This window comes from Erythrolamprus reginae, chromosome 2 (assembly GCF_031021105.1).
Source record: "Erythrolamprus reginae isolate rEryReg1 chromosome 2, rEryReg1.hap1, whole genome shotgun sequence".
In the NCBI taxonomy this organism is placed as follows: Eukaryota; Metazoa; Chordata; class Lepidosauria; order Squamata; family Dipsadidae; genus Erythrolamprus; species Erythrolamprus reginae.
In genome coordinates this window covers 87,180,254-87,204,608 of record NC_091951.1, presented here as the reverse complement: position 1 = coordinate 87,204,608, position 24,355 = coordinate 87,180,254, and the positions used below count along the sequence as shown (strand labels likewise).

Here is a 24,355-nt window from a genome sequence, read left to right as displayed (position 1 = left end):
TTGGTAAATCCACAGTAACTGAACTTAAACATACCTGGGATAAACATATATCCATCCTAAGATAAAATACAGGAAATAGTATATGGGCAGACTAGATGGACCATGAGGTCTTTTTCTGCCATCAATTTTCTATGTTTCTATGTTTCTATGTTCTATAGCTTCTTAGCGATTTCTATAGAAGTGCAAGTAAAATATATATTATAATTTGTTTTACAGATTAATGCAGAAACGTATGACTGGACATCTGTTCTGAGTTCAACGCAATCAAGGATCGCTTGTATTGGTACTTCAACAACTCCATCAATCCTTAATTTGGTCACCAAGAACCGCAAAACTGCTGTCCACGTGGACCGGTGCTGACGCTTCTCGTCCATCTGCAAGGGCCTCTCCATCTAAACCTAGAGACATGGCCACAAACGGAACAAAAGTAGCTGATGGGCAAATCTCCACAGAACTCAGTGATGCCTCAATTACTAATGATAAGCCTAAGACTCTAGTAGTGAAGGTGCAGAAGAAAAAAGGAGATATTCCAGAAAGAGATGTCTGGAAGGGAAAATTTGATTTTCTAATGTCTTGTGTTGGCTATGCAATTGGTTTGGGGAATGTGTGGCGGTTCCCGTATCTGTGTGGGAAAAATGGAGGAGGTACATATTTAACTTATTTGTATTGAGTATATTTGATTAGAATTCAAAGCCTTGTTTGAGGAATACAGACAAAAGACAAATGATTCATACAGTGTTCCCTCGATTTTCGCGGGGGATGTATTCCAAGACTGCCCGCGAAAGTCGAATTTCCGCGAAGTAGAGATGTGGAAGTAAATACACTATTTTTTGCTATGAACAATATCACAAGCCTTCCCTTAACACTTTAAACCCCTAAATTACAATTTCCCATTCCCTTAGCAACCATTTAGATTATTACTCACCATGTTTATTTATTAAAGTTTATTTTAAAAAATATTTATTAAAGGCAGACAAAAGTTTGATGATGACATATGACATCATCGGGCGGGAAAACCCATGGTATAGGAAAAAAACCCGCGAAGTATTTTGTAATTAATATATTTGAAAAACCGTGGTATAGACTTTTCGCGAAGTTCGAACCCGCGAAAATCGAGGGAACACTGTATATCATATCTTAATATAACTATCAAAATGTATGACAGGCTTTTTTCAATTTTACACTTGAAATACTACTGCAGTTGTCCCACCCCTCATTATCTTGTTGCTAACAGTGATCATTTCATTTCTCCTATTTGCAAAAGTATTTGGTAAGACTGGCTTGTGCAAAACCTATGGCCCTGCCTGGAGAAAAAGCCTTTTGAAAACTCATGTCCTCTCATCTCTTTTATCAATTATTGCAGTGTCCTCTCTTGGGGCTGCAGTTGATATAAAATACAGGTGGGGCAGAGCTAATAAAGGCATATAACACTGGTATTGCGACCTTTGCAATGGTTGCCAATTGACTTCCAGGTACCATTCAGAGTTGGATCAGTGATGGCAAACCTCAGGTGCTGAAAGAGTGTGCATGCACTCCATTGTGCACGCATGAGTGCCCACACCCATAATTTAATGCCTTGGGTGGCCGAAAACAACTTTCTCCCACCCCCCGAGAGTCTGGAAACAGCCTGTTTTCAACTTCTGACAGGCCCAGTAGGCTCATGTTTTGCTCTCCCCAGGCTCCAAAGACTTCCCTGGAGCAGGAGAAGGTAGAAACACCCTCCCCCATACCCTCCGGAGTCTCTCTGGAAGCCAGAAACACCCTCCCAGAGCCTCTGTGTCAGCCAAAAATCAGCTGGCCGGCACATACATGCACATTGGAGCAGAGCTAGGGTAATGGCTCATGTGCCAGCAGATATGGCTCCGTATGCCTCCTGTGGCACCTTTGCCATAGCTTCACCATCACTGGCGTTACAATCAGGTACTGTATCTGCTGTCTGGTTCCAATTCTTTTATAGAGATGCTGAAAGTGTACTTGCCATTGAGAGAAGACTTGGAAGGGTAGAAATCAGGGCATTTTAGTAGTAGCCTTAAATTTATGGCATACCCTTCTCTCTTGAAGTTTAGAACACTCGTGAAAACAGTTCTACCTAAAGGAGCTTTTAATAATTGAAGATGTCTCTAGCATAGCAATGCATGTAATGATATATTGCCTTTATTAGTTTGTTATATTAGTTTTTATCCTGTAAGTAGTTATGAATCCTAAGTGAATATGACAATGGAAAAATTCAATAAAGCAATCAGCGATACTTCACCTTGAACAAATTTACATAACAAACGATAATGTACAGTATTTGAATTATTATCTATGTTTACATCTTTCAGAGAGGAATAGAAACAATACCACCAGTAATCAAAATTACAGTAGCTGTATAATAGTGGCTGGTTTTTTTTACTCTTTGTCTTCCATATCATGAGGACTACTGTGTTTGTTTCATATAATGATATATAATTATCATGAACAGCAGCTAATTTTTGTCTTGTTTATTCTGGAAGCATCTGCTATAGTCTTTAACCAGAAAGCAACACTAGCTTGGCAGAGCTGATTTCTGAACATTAGAAATTGTGTGGCTTAAGGGGCCAAGATTAAATTGGGTGGCTGCTCAAAGCTCATCCTAAATATGTGGAAAGCAGTGTCCTGCTTTTGTTACTATTAACTATTTTTGTTATAAGCTTTGTACCACTGTTTAAGCTTTGTTCTTGAATAAAAACTGGAAGGGAATTCAGATACAAGATTTCTCCATTACACATGAGAAAAATATAATTTGAAAAGTAAGTGTTCTGTATGTAGGGGGAGGGGAGAGCTTACCATAATCATGTTATCATTTCTAAAGCTAAAGTCTATACAGTGTTCCCTTGATTTTCACGGAGGATGTGTCCCAAGACCACCCGTGAAAGTCGAATTTCCGCTAAGTAGAGATGCTCCCTTTCTTTCATTCCTTCCTCTCCCTCCCTCCTTCATTCCTGGTTTTACTTAACCCCAGAACCCACAGGGACAACAGGGCAGCAAGCAGGGGGCTTTGCTGTGCTCGCTGCAGTGGAGGCAGGTGGCAGTAAGGCTTGGCTTCAATTGGAGCGTACCAACGCTCTGAGAATTAAAGGGGAGGGATCAGAAGACTGGTGCGGAAACGGAACTTTTATTTAAAGAAGCAGGATGACTGAGGTAGAGGGTGGGAGGAAGAGAATTAAAACGCAGAATATTGTACATCTGGCAGCCCCAGAAAACCCTTGGTGTGCAAAAAACCCACGGAGCATTTTTTAAATAATATTTTTTGAAAAACCATGGTATAGACTTTCGCGAAGTTCGGACCCGTGAAAATTGAGGGAACACTGTACTCCTAAGCAGCGCCTCACACACACAAAAAACCAATGGATCTAGAAAAGGTTTATTTTGGTTGCAAGATGCGCAAAATAAAAATAAAAGGAATGTGTTCTCATATTTCATAACTCAATGGGGATGGGGGGCAATCCAAATTGTATAAACAATGTTTTTATTTGCATTTAAAGTTAATGTTCTTTTCCTAATTTTTCTGACTAGTATTTTTCATTCTTAAGAGCCGTTTTTGTATCATTTCAGGGGCTTTCCTGATTCCTTATTTCCTTACTTTAATTTTTGCGGGAGTTCCCCTGTTTCTTTTGGAATGCTCACTTGGCCAGTTCACATCCATCGGAGGTCTTGGAGTCTGGAAGCTTGCGCCAATGTTCAAAGGTATAATTTTGTATCATATGCATTTCTATTAATTATGAAATAGTCTTGCAAATGTAGGGAATGCCAACTGTTATTGGAAGGGAAAAACATATATTCTGAAAGCCTTTAATGGTCTGCAGGAATGGAGCTCTATTATTCAGTTGAATTCCTTCCCTCAGGAGGGGAAATATTTTGGTATTTCAAGATTTCAGAATAGTGTTACAAGTTTTCATCTCCATTGCTGCAGGCTGGTTAACAATCCCCCCCCCCCCCCATTCCAGTATTTGAGAGAAAATGGCTGGCTGCCAGGAAGATTTCAGGTCCATGTGAATTTCAGGTCCTGGAAGGCAACTCGTTCACTCTGCTTAATGACCCAAGACAGGGGTAGGCAAACTTGGTTCTTCTATGACTTGTGGACTTCAACTCCCAGAATCCCTGAGCCAATCATGCTAGCTCAGGAATTCTGGGAGTTGAAGTCCATATGTCACAGAAGAGACAACTTGGCCTACCCCTGACTCAAGAGACTGGAACAAGAAGTGTAGGAATTATGGCAATTTAAAAACGTAGTGCCTCGGACATTTTACTTAATGTCTACTTCACTGAATGACTGAGATAGTAGTTGAGGATTAGTTGAGGTTTGACAGGGCTGTCAAACTCACAGCCTACAGGCTGGATGCATTATACACTGGCCATGCCCACATCCAGTTTAATGAAAGGGGAAGTCACATGATGCCACTGTGATGATGAAAGTTTGACACCCCTGATCTTGACTATCTATATTAGAGGGTTTTTTACTTTTTTAAAAATCTGTTATATGTTATGTGGCTTGTTCATGCAAGTGTCACTGTGAAAAAAACCAGACTGTTTAAATATGAACAAGACAGAATTAATGTCAATAGATGCAATAACCAGCCTTAGAATTAGCAATGAATACAATAAATGTATTTCCACCCCTATTATATTCAACAAATCTGGGTGACTTACAGCACAAAAGTTAGTGACATGGTGGATAATGTCTGTATTTTAGGATTGACTATCAACAGAAAAAGAACCAGCAGAAATTGGCACTTGGTTGAGTAACCATGAAAGCCTTGATAAAAATATCCAGCTGTTGGGATGTATCTATATCTACATCCAATATTATGCAGGCATTAATTTTTCCTTGACACTCCATAGAAGTGAAAATTGGATGAAGAAGCAAGACATAAAGAGCATTGATGCTTTTGAACCTTTATGTTGGAGAATAAACCTGAGTATATCATAAATAAACTGAGAAAACAAGTGGGGTCAAGAGTTTTTACTTGAAGCACAAATGACAAAGCTGAAATTATATTCAGATGCATTATGACCCCCTTTCAATACCTCTTGTGGCTGTGGACCATAACCTTGGACCACCAAGACTTAATAAAGATTTAAAGCACTAGACTGCATCAAGCCTTTATGGATCCCCTGTGATTACATTGTCCACAGACCACAGGTTGACAACCACTGCATTATGAAAAAAACACTCTAGAGATTACTTTAATTCTGGTAAAGATGGAAGGAAAGAGAAGACAACCAAGAATAAGATGGATAGACTCAGTTGCAGCAGTGATGGATAAACCATTAGAGGACTCAAAGTATTATGCCGAGCACATACCTTCCAGAGAAAATCTACTTGATGCCACATAATCAGAACAAAGGGGACTTCAATGTAGTCTCTGCCCATGTAATGCTAATCATTCTTTCAGGACAGCAAATTGTTCCCTTTCATTATTGACAGTTCATAATATTTTGGCTTCTCTTTTTTTAAACCTCCAGCCAAATTTCTGTCCACTTTCATGCAATTTCTGAATGTCATTTAATAACTATTCATTCCCTCTTACTTTCTCCAGTACATATACTCTCAGTTAATTTATCAAGTTATTTTTAACTCTTTGAACCCAAACAAAAAGTGGAGTTTAATGTTAAGATGCTTTTGAATGATAGTTTAGATTTTCTTCTGTTAAGAGTGGCTATAATATTCATTCTTGGTTTAAATATAAATGGAGAAGAAAGTATTTTATCTTGTTTGAAGCAGAGTCTTATAAAAGTTTTTTTAATAGCCTTATGCTGCACTGTTAATAATGAATAAATAAATAAACAAAACAATCACGTGCTAATTTCTCCTACAGGTGTGGGATTAGCTGCTGCTGTTCTGTCCTTCTGGCTTAACATTTACTACATTGTGATTATTTCCTGGGCCATATATTACTTATATTACTCTTTTACTACAGTAAGTAACCCTTCTTATTTTATTTTTAAAATGGATGTTTAAAAAAGGCTTGGTTTGATTCATAGTGCCTTAAGGTATGTTAAGTTACTGACTTAGATCCAATAATTGTATTTCTATCTATTTTAAACTTGTCTATTTCATTGCTTTAGGCTAGATTTAATCAAATATTGTTAATTGTCAAGAATGAGTCCAGAATGTTTTATTTGTCTTAGCAAAAATATGTATATCTACAAAAAGAAGAAAGAGAAGCACTACCTAAAAATTGCAATCAGCAAGATAGAAGCTAATCAAATACTCTATTAAAATACTCACAGAGCTAGCCAATATTTAACATGAGATGGGTAAGTGAAAAATAAACTTCTCCATCTATCAATTATCTATGGTATTCAAGTGGAATATCAATTTATGTTTCTAACACACAGAGAGGCACGCACATACACACACAATTTTGTGTAATGTACTACCACATTTTCATCTGCTCTAGTCTGACACTGAAATTTGCTTTCGGCTGCTTGCTGAGAAAGTTCTTAAGAGCAACCAAATAAAAACTGCCATGCAACATTTTACCCTTTTGCTCATGCTAATCTTTCCTGCTGAAAAATGAGGGGTGATTCATTGCCCGGGCACACCCAGTAAGTCATTTGCTTGAGCTGAAATTTGATGAAACCATCAGTTTTGGGCCCACACAGAACTGAAATATGTTTTCCTCTTTACAAAGAAGAGTAAGGTCAATTTAAATATATTTCGGTGGCATAATCATAGCTAAATTGTAATAAAATAATTTGAAATATGTATGTTTTAAAAATGATTAGAATAATAGAACTTTTCAACCTTCTCTATTCAATTAGTTAATTGCAAAACTGTATTTGTGCACACACAAAATAGGATATACCAAACACCTAGGATAAATAGGATCTGTGCCTGTGATAGCGAACCTATGGCAGGTATCTGAGGATATATGAGATGTTGCCCTATATCAGCTCCAGTGCATATGTACATGCTGACCAGCTGATTTTCGGCCTTGTGGAAGGCTGTTTTTATCCTCCCCAATCTTCAGGAGGCTTACCTGAAGCCTCTAGAAAGAGAAAAATGGGCCAGTGGGCAAACCAAAAATCTATTTTTCTGAACTGTCCGTTGGGCTATTTTCTGCACGCCAGAGGCTTCAGGGAAACCTGAGGTTGAAAAACGGCCCAATTGTGAGGGGCACATGCATGAGTATGCGCGCATGTGCAGTGTGGCATTTGCATGGGATGTGGCACACCCCAATTTTTGGCACACAAGAAGACAAAGGTTCAACATCACAGATCTATGCTATTTATTATTATTATTATTATTATTATTATTATTATTCAGATTTATATCCCGCCCCTCTCTGAACAGTGTACATCCAAATCCAATTAAATAAAGTTAATAATCTAAAAAAACCTATAAAAACCAATTAAAATGCTCTCATACCCATTCAATCAGCAAGCTCACAATGCATTCGTCGGCCAGGGGGCAGTGTCTAATTACTGCAGGCCTGGCAGCATTAATGAGTCTTCAGACTCTTACAAAAGGTGAGGAGGGAAGGCATTACAAATCTCTTGAGAGAGTTGATTCCAAAGGGCAGGGATCACCCACAGAGAAGGCTCTTCCCCTAGGTTCTGCCAAATGACATTGTCTAGTTGATGGGACCTGTAGGAGGCCGACTCTGTGGGACATCAAAGCTCCGCCCCTGGAATACCCTCATGGGATTCCTCACCTCCTTTTTTGCCTCCCGACCGGCCGACAGCTCCCCGGCTGTTTCTGAAGGTGACAGCTGAGCGGCGGCGCTTCCCGGCGCTCTCACGAATGCCAAACTCAGAAGTTTGGCAAAAGTTCAGGTTCGGGTTCAGGCTCCGGAGTATGCCAGGAAGCGCCCCTGCCCGGCTGTAACCTTCCAAAACAGCCGGGGAGCTGTTGGCCAGTCGGGAGGCGAAAAAGGCGAAAAAGGAGATGGGGAATCCCACGAGGGGATTCCAGGGGCAGAGCTTTGACGTCACTGAGACTTCCTTCCTGGCTGGCTGAAATGGGGGCTCCAGGAAGGACATTGCAGTGACGTCAAAGCTCTGCCCCTGGAATCCCTTCGTGGGATTCCCCACCTCCTTTTGTGCCTCCTGAACGGCTGACAGCTCCCCACCTGTTCTGGGAAGCGCCGCCGCCCAGCTGTCACTTTCAGAAACTGCCGGGGCGCTTCTCAGCAGTCTCCCGAACGCCGAATTCGGAAGTTTGGCAAAAGTTCGGGTTTGGGAGAGTGCCAGGAAGTGCCCCGGCTGTTCTAGAAGGTGACAGCTGGGCGGCGGCACTTCCTGGTGCTTTCCCGAGCACCAAACTCAAAAGTTCGGCAAAAGTTCGGGCTCTTTTTTTAAAAAAATTGGGTGCCGAACCCAAACCCGAACTTTGTTGGGTTTGCCCAACACTAATTATAAACAAATCCCCAAATTGCATGCATTGTTCATATTCTTTATTACACACTATTTATATATGTTTAGAAAGGTGCATGTGTAATTAGAATATAACAAAATGTAAAAGAAAAACGTTGGGGAAAAAATTTTTGGAAAGAAAAAGGTCTAGTTCATAGCAAATGTGGTGAAAAGTGCATTTGCAGTCACAAAGGGGGAAGATTTGACCAACACAGAAAATTCCCAGGATGAGATCTGGATTGAGATCACACAATTATGAGCTGGAGAGAAGAACAATTAGATTCAGGATGGACCCTCTGTACAACCATGATGACGAACCTAAGGCATGCGTGCCAAAGGTTGCACGCAGAGTCCTCTCTATGGCATGTGCACCATCACTCCAGCTCAGCCAGTTCGTTGTCGTATTCCCAATGCATGCATTTGCTCACCAGTTGGTCATTGGGTTTCTGATGCTCTGGCACACACGCCCTTGAGCACATGCACGTGTGTCTTCCAGTTTGTGCATTCTGTGCCAAAAAGGTTCACCATCACTGTTCTAGAGTCTCTCAGGATTAGAAATTTGTAACTTTAATTTGGCAAGATCTAATTGATGTAAGCAAATAAAGGTTTTAACTTGACTGGACCCTGCTGTCCCATCTTTGGCTTGACCTAACACTGGTGACATAAATGCAGAATTTATTACTGTAGTAGTTCATCATTTCATCTTGGTCACTATTATAGAAAAGTAGATAAATCTAAGTTATATTGCTCTCTCAAACGCTGTTTTTTTTCTTCTATTCCAATTCTCTCTGTTTTTTAAATCAGACTCTTCCATGGAGTCACTGTGATAATTCCTGGAACACAAACCAGTGTTTCTCCAACTACAGCATAGTAAATAACACCAACATGACAAGTGCTGTTGTGGAATTTTGGGAGTAAGTCAAGAAGTCTATACCTTTTTACTTTCTATGAATGTCCATTGTCACTTTCTCAAAACCAAATAGAATATAATTTTTTCTATATTTGTTTTCCGTTTTTAGGCGGAATATGCATCAAATGACAGATGGATTGGAAAAACCAGGCCAGATTCGATGGCCATTAGCAATTACTCTGGCAATTGCCTGGATTTTAGTATATTTCTGTATCTGGAAAGGAGTAGGCTGGACTGGAAAGGTAAAGGAATATAAAACCATGCATTGCAGGCTGAATCAGTACAGTATTATGAAAAATAGAGATAGAGGTTCTCTTGAAGGGACATCCCCTAAAGAGATTTACATTATATTTTAAATGCTGTAGTATTTTTTAATATTTATTTTTCACCTATGTACATATTACATATAGGTTGGGTTTGTCACTGTATACATTGTATTGTGCAAGGTGATACTATTAATATTATAGTAAATAGTTACAATAGTATTGTATCTTTGAAATATTTCAAGTCAGCAAACTAGGAACATTATGTATTGTATTTCTTAAATCCAATTTTAAATTAATTTAGCAAAAGCTTAGCATAACAATCACTTTCAAGTTATCCTCTTATTCCTTACATTAGGTGGTATATTTCTCTGCCACATATCCATATGTCATGTTACTTATCTTGTTCTTCCGTGGAGTAACATTACCTGGAGCAAAAGATGGCATTTTATTTTATGTAACTCCTAAGTTTGAGAAACTTTCGGACTCTGAGGTAAGTGGCCCCATAAATGATTTTGTTGTAATTGTTATTACTGCAATCCCGTGGTTATTCCTCCCACTGTATTCATTATTGACATTCTTTCTCATTTTGAATTACAATATAAGCTACCTATCCTAATCTTATTGGAATTGCTTTATAATTCTTCATTAGGTCTGGCTGGATGCTGCCACACAAATCTTCTTTTCCTATGGTTTGGGTCTTGGCTCACTGATTGCCCTTGGAAGTTACAACACATTCAACAACAATATTTACAGGTAAAACAGTTACCATTCTGCAGTAGCCTTGTATCCTAGATCAGTGTTTCCCAACCTTGGCAACTTGAAGATATCTGGACTTCAACTCCCAGAATTCCCCAGCCAGCATTCGCTGGCTGGGGAATTCTGGGAGTTGAAGTCCAAATATCTTCAAGTTGCCAAGGTTGGGAAACACTGTCCTAGATATTAAAGTTTTAAGAAATTGATCTATATCGTAGTTTTTTTTACCAGTGAAAAAGACATACATTATAGGGTTATGCAGATTTTTAAAGGGACCAGTTGAGGAAGATTCACCCCTTCAGTTCTTCAGCAAGTTGGACTAATTCAAGTCTGTGTAGTCTTTTATCACATCCAATCATTGTGATACATCTTTGTAATACACTAGCATGGACAGCCTGGTGAAGAGAAGCACTAGGGGTGACTTGATAACAGTGTTCCAATACCTGAGGGGCTACCAAAGAGTGGGTCAGGTTGTTTTCCAAAGCACCAGAAGGCCAGACAAGGAATAATGGTTGTAAGCTGACCAAAGAGAGAGTCAACCTGGAAATAAGGAGGAACTTTCTGACTGTGAGAGCGATCAAGCAGTGGAACAGCTTGCCTGCAGAGGTTGTGAGAAATTCCAATACTTGAGAATTTCAAAGGGAGATTGAACTGCCATTTGTACAAAATGGTGTAGGGACTCTCGCTTGAGTGGGGGGGGGGTTGGACTAGATGGCCTACAAGGTCCCTTCCAGCACCAATAATAATCTAAATAATCTAATTTGATCTTCTCCTGGCAAACATTTTATCAATGCAAAGTCCCTGCAACTTGCACATTCCTATTAGAAAAAACATCATCCGGTGTCATATACTATGGATAATCTTCCCTGCCAGTAGGAATATGAATAAAATATTTGGTTTTTGAAGGTATATTATCCCTCCATCCCTCTCTCTCTTTTCTCCCAGGGATTCCATCATAGTATGCTGCATAAACTCTTGCACAAGCATGTTTGCTGGTTTTGTTATTTTCTCCATTGTTGGATTTATGTCTTATGTAACCAAACGGCCTATTGAAGAAGTTGCAAAATCAGGTATGTTATTCCTTGCTCTCTGTTATTGTTTTATTGGCAAAACAAACTGAAGAATTCTAAAGTTTGCTAAGTTCTCCCAAGTCTCTACTGTTCACCATGTGTTGGTCTAACCAGGTAACATTAAACTAACTGACTGTTTAAATATGGAAACAATGAAATAGACAGACAGCAACCTAATCTTAAAAGTCTACTAGTTTTTTGATAGTAGGGCATTGCAAATGTATTTCAAAATATCTCTTAGACCAGAATCTTTTATTTGAATAATTCCTTCTATAGCGGTGCCCCATCCCCCACATACGCATGCACATCCCCCTGTGTTCCCCCATGCATGTGCACATAACTCCTCGTGATCCATTTTGGACCTCGTAGGCCTCCGTAGGCCTCCGCAGTCCAGAAACAACTCATTCCTCATTCCATTTTTCACCTTTCCCAAACTCCAGAGGCTTTCCTGAAGCCTCGGGAGGGCAAAAACAACCTCCCATAACTGGACTTTCTTGGTTTTCACTTCTCATCCAAGAAGCTTCTTCATTTCCTTTTCTAAAAAGCACTTTGGGACAACCATGACTCGTATGTCTATAGATATTTATGGTGATGTTGTTACTATATGAACCTTTGGAAATTTTAAAAAAGAACCCTGTAATATTAACTGTACCCTGCTTTGGTTTACATTTTAATTTGCATGCCATTGGTCAACTATCTCAATTCCAATCAGTAAATTTATCGTTATATTTGGAAATATACTACTACTACTAATAATAATGTCAATAAGTTTGTATTGAAAAATAGAACTTCAGAGCCAATGTATTTTTCCCTCTATTATTAGGTCCAGGACTTGCATTTTTAGCTTATCCAGAAGCAGTAACACAACTTCCCATCTCTCCATTATGGGCAATACTGTTCTTTTCTATGTTGCTTATGCTTGGAATTGACAGTCAGGTAATAAAAATTCAGTATTCTTCTTCATTATTAATATTAATGAGCCCATTGTATATACTCCATCTCATGTAATTATTTCTGGGAATTTTACATGACATTTCAAGTAGGATCACCTTTGGCATAGAGGCTAGAAACTGTGAATGAGTGCAGGTGTTCAGATTGATGTGAAGTTTAAGAGGCCATTTCCAACATAATCAACATGTACAGTCTGACCTACCATCACAAAAGAGCAACTTCTGGCCCTTTATTAGAAATTCTGAGAAAAGAGAGAACCTTCAGAGAACTTTTATGTGTTAGATCTTTAATTTGAGAGACTTGCCCAGATAATTAATTACAGAGAAATTAATTTGGGGTCTATATTCCTACAATTAAAATTAATTTTGGCCTATATTCCTACAATTTAATTTAAATTTAATTTAATAAATAAATAAATCTGAAGTTAGTTGGGGGAAAGATCAAAAGCAACATGAGAAAATATTATTTTACTGAAAGAGTAGTAGATCCATGGAACAAACTTCCAGCAGATGTAGTTGGTAAATCCACAGTAACTGAATTTAAACATGCCTGGGATGAACATATATCCATTGTAAGATAAAATACAGGAAATAGTATAAGGGCAGACTAGATGGTACATGAGGTCTTTTTCTGCCGTCAGTCTTCTATGTTTCTATAAAGTCGGGCTGATATGGAATCTTTCTCAAAAAATTCCAAAATGGGGTGAACTGTAGAATCTCTTGTGGGAATGAGATTATGTCATGGTTCCATACCAAGAAGTTTTCATCAGTTAAACTGGCAGTCCCCAACCTTTCCAGTTTGTTGTAATGGCAAAAAGGAGTGGGGGTGGGGAGAAGAGAGTGGATGATTCCATGTAAGCAGCAAGTGCACACATTAGCACATGCAGCTCCATTTACTCTAAACTCAATTGTGCCAGTACAAATGATTAGAAATTGTCCAAAACACTGAAAAACTACAAAGCAGGTTTGTCTGTGTGAATATCCAGTAAACAGAAAAGCTTCCAAGCACAGTTTCCCCTGGCTAAGAAATGCCGTGCGGGGTTAATCAAAGTTGAAAGTAAAAATTGTTATCTCTTCCCACTTCTAGAAATTTCACTTCTTGCTAACCAGAATTGTCCATAGAGATCCTCTTTTGTCAATATTAAAATAAAACGTTTATTAAAAATCAATAAAAACTAAGCAGAATAAACTACACTGCCAAGAGGCATTTCCTATAGAAATAAAGTATGTCTCATATCCCAGATTAGAATTATATCCTTATTTTTTTCTACTAGTTACATGTTAACCTATATATAAAAGTTATTCATAAATAAGCTTCTAGATCATTCGCTGGCTGGGGAATTCTGGGAGTTGAAGTCCAAATATCTTCAAGTTGCCAAGGTTGGGAAACACTGTTCTAAGTAGTATGAAAGCATTCTTACACTAATTATGAATTAGTCAAATATTCATTTTAGCAGAAATAGGTTATTTGATCAGCTGTAACACTACAAAATCTAACAGTTTGCACCACTGAAAAGCTTTTCTAATCCCAAATGAAGGGGGTTGGGGGGGGGGAGAATAAGGTGAATGTTTGAATACCTAAATCTAATTTTTTTTGTTTGATTTGTGTGTAACTTCTGCTCCCATTTTAGTTCTGTACTGTTGAAGGATTCATAACAGCGCTAGTGGATGAATTTCCAAAACTGTTACGCAGTCGAAGAGAACTTTTCATTGCTCTTGTGTGTGTTGTGTCATACCTAATAGGACTGTCAAATATTACTCAGGCAAGTCATATTTTGGGAGTTATCTGTCACAAATTTGATATACAGTGATACCTTGTCTTACAAACTTAATTGGTTCTGGGAAGAGGTTCTTAAAGTGAAAAGTTTGTAAGATGAAACAATGTTTCCCATAGGAATCAATGGAAAAGTGATTAATGCGTGCAAGTTCAAAATTCACCCCTTTTGCCAGCCGAAGTGCCCGTTTTTGCGCTGCTGGGATTCCCCTGAGGTTCCCCTCCATGGGAAACCCCACCTCCGGACTTCTGTGTTTTTGCGATGCTGAAGGGGAATCCCAGCATCACAAAAATGAGTGCTTCACTGGCAACGTAAGTCCGAAGGTGGGGTTTCCCATGGAGGGGAGTCTCAGGAGAATCCCAGCAGTACAAAAACGGGTGCTTCACTGGCAACGTAAGTCCGGAGGCGGAGCATCCCAGCGGCGGTGGTGGGTTTGTAAGGTGAAAATAGTTTGTAAGAAGAGGCAAAAAAATCTTAAACCCTGGGTTTGTATCTTGAAATGTTTGTATGACGAGGCGTTTGTAAGACGAGGTATCACTGTACTTCCATTTTCTCCTTTCAGTTAAGAGTTTTATCTATGCTTCTTAGATGCAATTTTTACCACAGAAATCAGGACCAAACAGAAGAGTAGTTGAGAAATGGGTAAAATCAGCAACACTTTCCAATTCTAGCTGCTCAGAGATGTATTGTAGAAAAGTCTTCAAAGCCTGCAAAGCTGTTTCCTCACAATATATAGATCCTCTGATGATATGGACCTTTGTTTAGCCCAGAGTTTTCTAATAGGAGAGATTTCAGCTTTTAATGTCATCTAAATAATTTGAGATTAGCACAGTGTGGTTGGTTACAGAACACTGAAACATGTTTTATTCAAACTATACATGTTTTTGAAAGGAAATCCTATTAAGCATTAGGACTTATTCCTAGGAACAAGACTGCAGCAAAAACATAATCATTCCATTATTAGCCAATAATCTCAGCTAGAAAAATCAAGAATAAAGACCTTGTTATTGTGAATACTGTAAATTCTGCCGTTGTTCAGTTTGAGAAAGCATAAAATATCAATTTCTTGTATGTATGTTATATAATCCAAAGTAAATAGTACTGATAAAATGTAGAATGCACAAGTAAAATCATATTTACCTTCTTTTCAAAGGCAGTTCTGTCTATTTCCTTATATTAAAAGCCTTATATTAAAAGCCAGAATCAAGAATTGGGTGGGGAGGAGAGTATACCAGTACTTATAGAACATTAAGCAACATGTAATGAAGTTATATAGTTGGGGAATCAAACTTGTAAGCATAGTTCCCTCTAAGCTGAGCAGTGAGCAATCGCTCACTTAAAAATCATCATCAACTCAGAGTTTTCCAAACCTGCCCAGAAGCCGAGAGGGAAAGAGTGAGAGGGAAGGAGAGAGAGAGGGAGATGAAGAGAGAGAAACAGATAGAAAAAAGAGAGGAAGGAAAAGAGAAAGAAAAAGAATGGGAGTAAGGAAGAGAGAAAGAAAATCAAAATCTAGTTTGAAACTAGCTCAACTATTTAAGTGGCATTTTGATATTGATAGAGTTGCCCTATTATGAGCTCAGTTATAGACACACAGTACAGTATTTTATTTTGAAATTCTCTGAGGCAAAACAGGGTGGGGGGTTTTATTTGTTTGTTTGATTGTTTGTTTGTTTATTATTTCTGTGCCGCCCAGTCCTGAAGGGACTGCCGCTCAGACACTATACTTTTCCGCCCACCCCCCCAAAAAATTAGAGGGAACACTGCTTGTAAGAGAATCCTATAAATGCATTATTGTAGCTCAAATTACAAAATAACATAAACAAAACCTCAATGGAAAGTAAGGATAAACAGAAGTAGACATCTTAGAAAACACCTTATAGCCTGACGGTCTCTTTCTCACTGCAGGGTGGGCTCTACGTGTTCAAACTTTTTGACTATTACTCAGCAAGTGGGATGAGTCTTTTATTTCTTGTATTCTTTGAGTGTATCTCCATATCCTGGTGTTACGGTATGTCATGTTTGGTGTTTCATTTGATTAGAGTTCAAGGCAGTTCGTAGGAGTATTTCAGTCATTTTATCCCTCAAACAATCCTATATTAACAACCTAAATTTTGAGAGGAAAAAAAGGTCAGCCCTTAAGTCAGTTCAATTTTGTCCTGTTGCAAATGTTGTACATTGGTATTTCCTGTCCAATGCATAGAAAGGTGTGTAGTGCATTCCTCAGGATAATACCTCGTACATCTAACGAGATGTAGGACAGACCACTATGCTGATGGACAAACAGCAATTACATCTTACTAGGGTTCAATTTAAGCCTGTTCTTTTCCATTCTTACAATCTTACAATCTGCAGATGCTAGAAAATGCTGGCCTGAGATAATGACATAAAAGCTGGATGCTATCTGCATATTGATAATACTGAAATTCAAATTGCCAGATGACCTCTCCCAGTAATTTTATGTAAATAGGAGAGGGGGAAAAACAAGCCACACAACACCCTGCAAAGGTGTAATATTGGAGTGATCTTTCCCAATGATCACCTACTGAGGAAGGAATAGAACCATTGCAACAGATTGTGCTAAATCCCCTATACCTGCCAATGGTTAGGAGGACACCAATTGGTTGTACCAATTCAGATCCAATAGTTGCAGTTTAATTTTGTCAAAGGGATGTAATCCAAATACCAGATCTTTTTTATGGTCTGTCAGATGCAGAAAATTCACAAAGTCAAAGTTCTCCCCCCCCCCCTCCCAAAACCACTATTTTCAGGGCATTTCTATATGAACTTATTAACCAAATTTCATAAATTTTAACATTGAATTTGTTGTTTTTCCTGGTTTTTGTAATATGAATGTATCTTAGAGAAGAAAAAGATGCATTTGATCTTGTTTGTATTCTCTTCAAACAGCACTGTATTTACAGAAAGACTTTAACCTACATAACATGCTAATGCTACTGCCCCTGAGGAACTCTGTTTCTAGAATGCTGGACACAAATTGTTGCTCATACTATCTCCTGTAAGAAAAAATAGCTAGATATTAGCTGTTATTTGGACTGTTACTCTTCTCTTTGTGCCTCTTTACAAGGCACACGTGGCTTCCATTTCAATAGGATTAAAATCAATCCTCCCTTCAATCATGTTCTTTTCAGCAAGATCTTGCTGAATGGTGCATAAATATCTCCTGAGTAAACATTCAGCTTACTGTATGGATGACATTGGAACCACTTCTACTATAAGAGTTGTTATAAAAATTCCATAATGTATTGAATGAAGCAAACACACACACCTCTTATCAAATGCATTAATTATTGAAGATAACTAATATTTATTTATTTTATTTATTTAGGCGTAAACCGCTTTTATGATAATATCCAAGAGATGGTTGGATACAAGCCCTGCATTTGGTGGAAGCTTTGTTGGTCTTTCTTTACTCCAATCATTGTGGCAGTAAGAAATAAAAATATTGTTTTATCTTATGAAAGCTAATAATTTACTTTACGGTTGTGCAAAAGTATAGTTTTACATAAACCTTTCTGTAATTTTTTGAACTGTAACTTACAGAACATTCATATTCAAAATAAATTAACTGAAGGAGGATTTAAAAGCATCTCGTTCCTAAAAATAATACATCATACTTCATGACTGAGTGATTAATGTTTGCAACTTTTGGGAAATAGTTATACATTCAACAGAAAAAAAGATGACAACTTGATATTCTCCTCTTAAATTGATGAGGATTCATTTATTGACCCTTTATATATGTACCATAAATGTAAAGGAAGAGTTCATTTCATCCCCTAATTATGCCAAGAGGGGAAAGTTATCTGTGGCCATTGTTTCTTCTCATAGACTCCAATATTCAACACCATAGCAGGAATTTATCTGAATTAATATTTTAAATGGATTAAAAGAAAAATAGTGTATGCTCCTAAAACCCTTGGAACTTCAAAAAAGCTCTGTTTTTTTAATCTTATATTAGGATGTCAAACTAGTAGCCTATAGGTGAATGCATCAGACACAAACCATACCGACCCCGGCTCCTCAAAGGCAAAAAATGTGACACGATCGAGTTTGACACCCATGGCTTAGATAATAACATATTACTTAATTTACTAGAAATTACTAGAAACATTGTTAAATTTGTAAAAGAACCAAAAATAGATACAGAGAAAGAAGGTATCTTCATATTCTTCAGTTTGTGAACAAATGTTAAAAGATGACAATCATATGCAAAGAAACAATGTTTGGAAAACTTGAGCCCAATTCTCTGAGATGCTGGGCTCTGGCTTCCTGCTCCCATTTTAAAATTATAGTATGTTGATTCTGCACTGCAAAGCAGAAAAATCAGAAATTACATAGTGTATGATGAATAATGTGAATAGTTCATTGCTGAAATATGAGAAGCATGGAATTTAGGAACTGCAAAACTAATTTTTCTGTTCCTATTTTTTTCTATCATCACATTGGTAAATTCTCCCTTTTTTCTTTTTCCCTTTGATTCCCCTTTGATTTTTCTTTTTCCCTTTGATTTCCCTTTGATTCCATCAATTGATTGGGCGCTTAGAATAATTGTTGTGAATATGTCCAATTCTCACCATTCAACTGTTTCAAACAAAACATGACACTATATGAACCAGTGTGACTCTAAATTCTAAATACAGTTTGCATTCTAATTAATCTTTTGTAACATTTTTCAGGGTGTGTTTATCTTCAGTGCTGTACAAATGACTCCTCTCACTTTGGGGAATTATGTTTTCCCCAAATGGGGCCAAGGTGTTGGTTGGTTTATGGCTCTCTCTTCTATGGTGCTGATTCCAGGCTACATGGCCTACATGTTCCTTACTTTAAAAGGTTCCTTAAAACAGGTAAGCCGTATTTTACACAATACCTCAAGATTCTAGATTTAGTGGCCACCAACTTCTATTATTTTTTGAATTAAAATATAAAAATGTAGTATACCTCTGACCATGTATTTTGGTTAACTTTTTCTCTTAAAGCTAATCTTCTCGACCAGTTAAATAATAGTAGTGATAAATATATTTTCTATGAAATAATAGTCAAATACATATTTTGTATAATGTTACATTCATATATATATATATATTATCTATAAAGAGAAAAAAGTCCTAACTGAGCTCAAAGAATGTAACAATATAGAACAAGGGTCTAGAAGAGCATAGGTACCTGGAAAATTCTGGGAGTTGACGTTCACAAGTCTTAAAGTTGCCACTTTTGAGGACCCTGATATAAAATGACTATAGATGTTCATCCAATTCTTTTCTTCAGTAATTAACTTCCAAATATGATCATGCTGAAATTGATTTACAAGTTACTTTTTAATATGTTAAACTAAAACTGTATTTCCATTTTATCCACATAAATAGACTGCAGTTGAATGCTCATTTAACTTAGCTTTGCTTCATTTCCTTCTTCCTTTGTTGGGGTACTTTGCAGCAGATTATGGCATCATTTCCTCATTTCTTAAGATTCTTACATCTTTACGTTCCTTATCATAATCCATCAAAACCTCATTTATACAGCCTTTCATAGTTCAGATAGATAGGAAAGATAGATTAGAATATGTTCTGGAAACTGATTGTTTCAGATCTCTAGATGATTATTGCCTGTGATGTTTATAAGCAGGGAAAAAAGAATTTGCCTCTTTAAGAACTTTCTTACTACTAAGCTCTGGCAATGCTTTAGATGGGAATAGAGTCACCATAATCCAATTCCTCAAATTTCCATCCCATTGAACTGCTCCAGCAAATGATGAAATGTCCACGATTCTAAGAAGCCCAGAAGAATCATCATTATAGCAGTTGGCATTTCTCTCATATGACCATCGAGCAATTCAATTAAGGCTGTTTCCACACTGCAGATACATGTGGAGCCCAATGGAAATAGATATGGAAAGTTGCCTTACAATTATGCTCGAAATGTTTTGTGTAAGAAAATCCTTGTCCAAGGAAACTATATTTACATATTTTGGGAAACCATATTTTGTTTTCCAAAAATTTAGAGACCAGGTTGTACTTCTTGAAGAAAAACCACATTACCATCACCTTTGGTGTAAAGAGACATTGATTAGTCTCTGGCCCTACCATGTTGATTTTAATACTCTAATTAGCAATAGAGCTGCAACATCTAGAGCCATTTGTTCAAACTTTATGGGGGGTTTGTTTTTGCAATTTTCCAAAGCTTTATAATCTAATATATGTGAAAATGAAAATAAATAGGAATAACCAACATTTACCTGTAAATACTTTCTAACTATTAGCACATGAATGCAACAATTATTCTGATCATATTTAATTTTGTAAAGACTTGAGTAATTGATCAATTGCTGGTTTGTGAACACCTGTTGCTTTACAGCTTGCTCCCTCAAAGAAACTCCAGAGTCAATCTAGAATAGAATGGAATTTTTATTGGCAATGTATGATTTGACACACAAGGAATTTGTCTTGGTGCATATGCTCTTAGTGTAGATAAAAGAAAAGATAAGTTCGTCAAGAATCATAATGCACAGCAAATCGCTGGTGAAGTATTTCCTTGCTTTATCCATCTGCCTGAGGAAGGAAGTAAAATTGTATAAATGAAATTTAAATATTCAAATTCAAGTAATAAATAATGATGTTGTATTTTTCTTTCCCTGTCTATGTTAGCGTATCCAAGTAATGATTCAACCAAGTGAAGATATTACTCATCCTGAGAATGGACCAGAACAAGCCCAACAGAGTAATTCTGCAAACAAAGAAGCATATATATAAAATCAGTCTTTGAAATGATTCAAAACTTCCTCTGAGGGCAAATACATAAGCACACACATACACAAACACACACAAAAAATCATGGTTGAATATTACCACAAATTTATGTCTGAGAATAAAATAACCTACCTCTAGTGGCACAAAAGACCATCACCACTATATAGGAAGCAATGTGGTATGATCAAACCATTTTGTGGGCTTAGTTGTTAACAATGTTTTGTGTTTCTGGCAATCCATAGACTGTTAACATTTTTATTCTCTCTCAGTAAGTGTGGAGTATCTGGAATTTATTAAAAGCACACACAGGCAGACCATTTTTAATCTTTACATTTTAGTGCAACAATTTTAACTTTTGTGCTAGTTTTTATTAATAAATTTCTTACTATTTGATTCCCAAGCTGTTATTTCAGAGAACAGTTAAATTGGAAAGCTGTTTTATATTCACCAGCAAAGTGTTTTTATGAAAGAAATTTCCAGTGAAAATAATACTGCCCTAGAAGTATTAACCAACTTCATTATTGAGTTGGTTTTTCTAATTTTCTCTTTACATGGATCTATGTATTAATCATTCTTATACAACTGCCACAGGCAATACTTCCACTATCTAGTAATATCTTTTGGGCCTCTGGCATTTAATATATTACATTATTTTGTAGTAATATAACTATCAGAATATTTTCAGTATAACATCTTTCAAACTACTGAATTTTTTAAATAAAACAAAAAAGTGGCAATATGACTACCTATTTCAAACTGTGATGAGTCCCTCTCAAAGGTTGGTCCTATATAAACTGCATACATTATCTATCATTCAAACCAGGTTTTACTTAATTTTATATTATATAGTTATACCACTGATAAGTGCAACATATATACTGAAAAGAGCCAAACCAATAGCTTATATATCAAAACACTTCCCGTAGAATACAATGTAGGGCTTTAAACTTAGCACTTCTTTAGTTGGTTTGTTGGAGGTGTTTTTGCTGGAAAGAATATTGTAAAGCACTCTGAAAAAAGAATTTTAGTTTTTTAAAAAATATATTTTATGTATGTATTTTTCATGGTAATGATGGAAACAATGTAATTTTTTTTTGGATAGGCTCTAGTATGCATTTTCCACAGGAGTTTAAAATATTTCTTCCAGCGTAGAAAACTGCAAAGCTCTGAGAGACCTCAATAGCAATTCTTGTTTGGCAGCTATGGAACAGACAGTGGGGATCGTAGGAAAGTGGTTTTAAATGACAGATAGAAATGTCCAATAAAGCATACTTTTCAGCAAAATCTTGTGCAACATACAGTGTTAGATAGCATACATTTATGTAGACCTACTGTGTGAACAACATGTTAACTGTGAATGTTGGTTTTTTGTTGTTTTTTGTCTGAAGGTGACAAACATATGTTCTTGCAATAAGGTATTATTCTCAGAATGTCAAGCACATTATTGTAGCAAATATACATACATATATAAATATATATAAATATATATATACATGCACACACATTTCAATCTAATAATAAAAGCTTATAAAAAGTATTGTTTAGTAGATTCTAAATTGTTTCATACAGTAGATCAAATGTAAATTATCAAGAAATCTATAAGAAACTAAATGTCTATAAGTGAAGTCTCAGATCCAAATATTGTAGATTTTCAGGGTTTAGAAGAAAAATAAAATGTCATATTTTACATGTTTCACATGCATTACAAATTCAAACTTTCTCTTTATTGTTTATGTAATCAGGTCCCATGTTGTTCCAAGAAAAATGAAGTATTCAATGTTTGATTGTATAACACTTATAACAGATGTTTGACAGATTTGCTCTAGCAAAATTCTGCACAAACGTATCATATATAGCACAAAAATAGTGTGGTAGAACTACTGTGTGTAAACTGTGAATAGCTGTAACTTTTTGTAGTATTTACCCTTTTAAAAAGAAAGAATATATGATCATATATGGTTTTGCAATAATAAATTATTCTCTAAACATCAAGCAAATTTATCTCTATATAAAAATATATATGTAATATATACACATTCTAAAATATATATAGAACCTGTTTTAAAAGAGAGTACAGTATAATTTAAAAAAAATGGCTATGTTCTATGGACCAAATGTACAATATTTATAAATTAAAATGCATTTTAAATGTCTACAAATAGTGTCTTAATTAAAGCACGGTTGTTATGTAACTTTACAAAAGCTAGAGAAAAGAAATAAAGATTATATTATACATTCTATGATATGACTTTAATTTTCTTTTTTTTGTAATTAGGCAGGGGCTTGTATATGCTTATTTACAGTAGTGTGAAACAAATTTCAATATCAGAAAAAACTTCACTTCAGATATAACAATTAAGAAAGAAAAACTAGGTGAATAAGATTTAATTTACATTGTGATGTTTCTATACTAATCAAAAGGATATTTCTCCATCCAGAAGACATCCTAAAAGCAAATGAATAAGAAAATGCAGAGAAGGTCATTTATTTCCTTTGGGACTAGATCTCCCTGAAGGAATTCATGTTCTCAATTACATGGAACATTAATTTGATTATTTGTGCTTTAATCATAAAATAAGGTTGATTTCAATCAAATTTGGTTCCCAAAAGAAAGTCTCATGGGAATGTAAGAGTACATGATCTAACTTTAAACAATGAGGACTCATCCAAATGTGTTTCTCATCTCCTTTGATGTTTTTATTTTATTTTATTTATTTATTTATTTGTTTGTTTGTTTGTTTGTTTATTTATTTATTTATTTATTTATTTATTTATTTATTTGTTTGTTTGTTTGTTTGTTTGTTTGTTTATTTATTTATTTATTTATTTATTTATTTATTTATTTATTTATTTGACTTCTATGCCGCCCAATCCCAAAGGACTCAGGGCAGCTGACAACAGCGGTACAAATATAAGAATAAATACAAAACAGTAAAAGAAGTCGAATAGTTACCTGAGATTAAAACATACAAACTAAAAACAAACATAACAAAGTTATTATATAAAAAAAGAAAAACACACTCATATATATATACACCATTCTTACAGTTAGCCATCAAGCTGTGAATTTATGGCCCCCAGTCCTGTCGGCAAAGCCAGGTCTTCGTAGCTTTGCGAAAGGCCAGCAGAGTGGGAGCAGTACGGATATCGGGGGTTTCAGAGAGCCGGGGCGGCCACATGGCCCCACCAACCTGCATTGCTTAGTTGACAGGAGGAGGCCAACTTTGTGATCCCTTATTGGTCTCTGGGAGGTATGCGGCAGGAGACGGTCCCGTAAATGCCATTTCACAACTTCTTTAATATACATAAACATCATTATGTTAGTCCTTTCTGCCAAAATATGAGAAAAAAATAAGAAAATTTACAGTAATAGTACCCATTTCTACTAATATTGTCTCTTGTAAATTGAAAACTCCAGTTATGTGAATATTAGGTATGTTATGATAATTTAAAGCATACTAATGCTGCAAGGTGATGCTGTA

The 24,355-nt window shown here is 36.4% G+C and overlaps 1 protein-coding gene across 1 annotated transcript; it reads left to right on the top strand.

Moving 5' to 3' along the window:
- The first annotated feature begins 406 nt into the window (after positions 1–406).
- SLC6A1 (solute carrier family 6 member 1) lies at positions 407–20,876 on the top strand. Its single transcript, XM_070738604.1, has 14 exons — positions 407–644; positions 3,577–3,708; positions 5,841–5,941; positions 9,187–9,296; positions 9,402–9,534; positions 9,914–10,048; positions 10,208–10,311; positions 11,257–11,381; positions 12,205–12,317; positions 13,963–14,094; positions 16,015–16,117; positions 17,456–17,556; positions 18,807–18,974; positions 20,772–20,876. Exons 1-14 carry the CDS (start codon positions 407–409, stop codon positions 20,874–20,876), a joined length of 1,800 nt encoding a protein of 599 aa, XP_070594705.1.
- Positions 20,877–24,355: the final 3,479 nt, after the last annotated feature.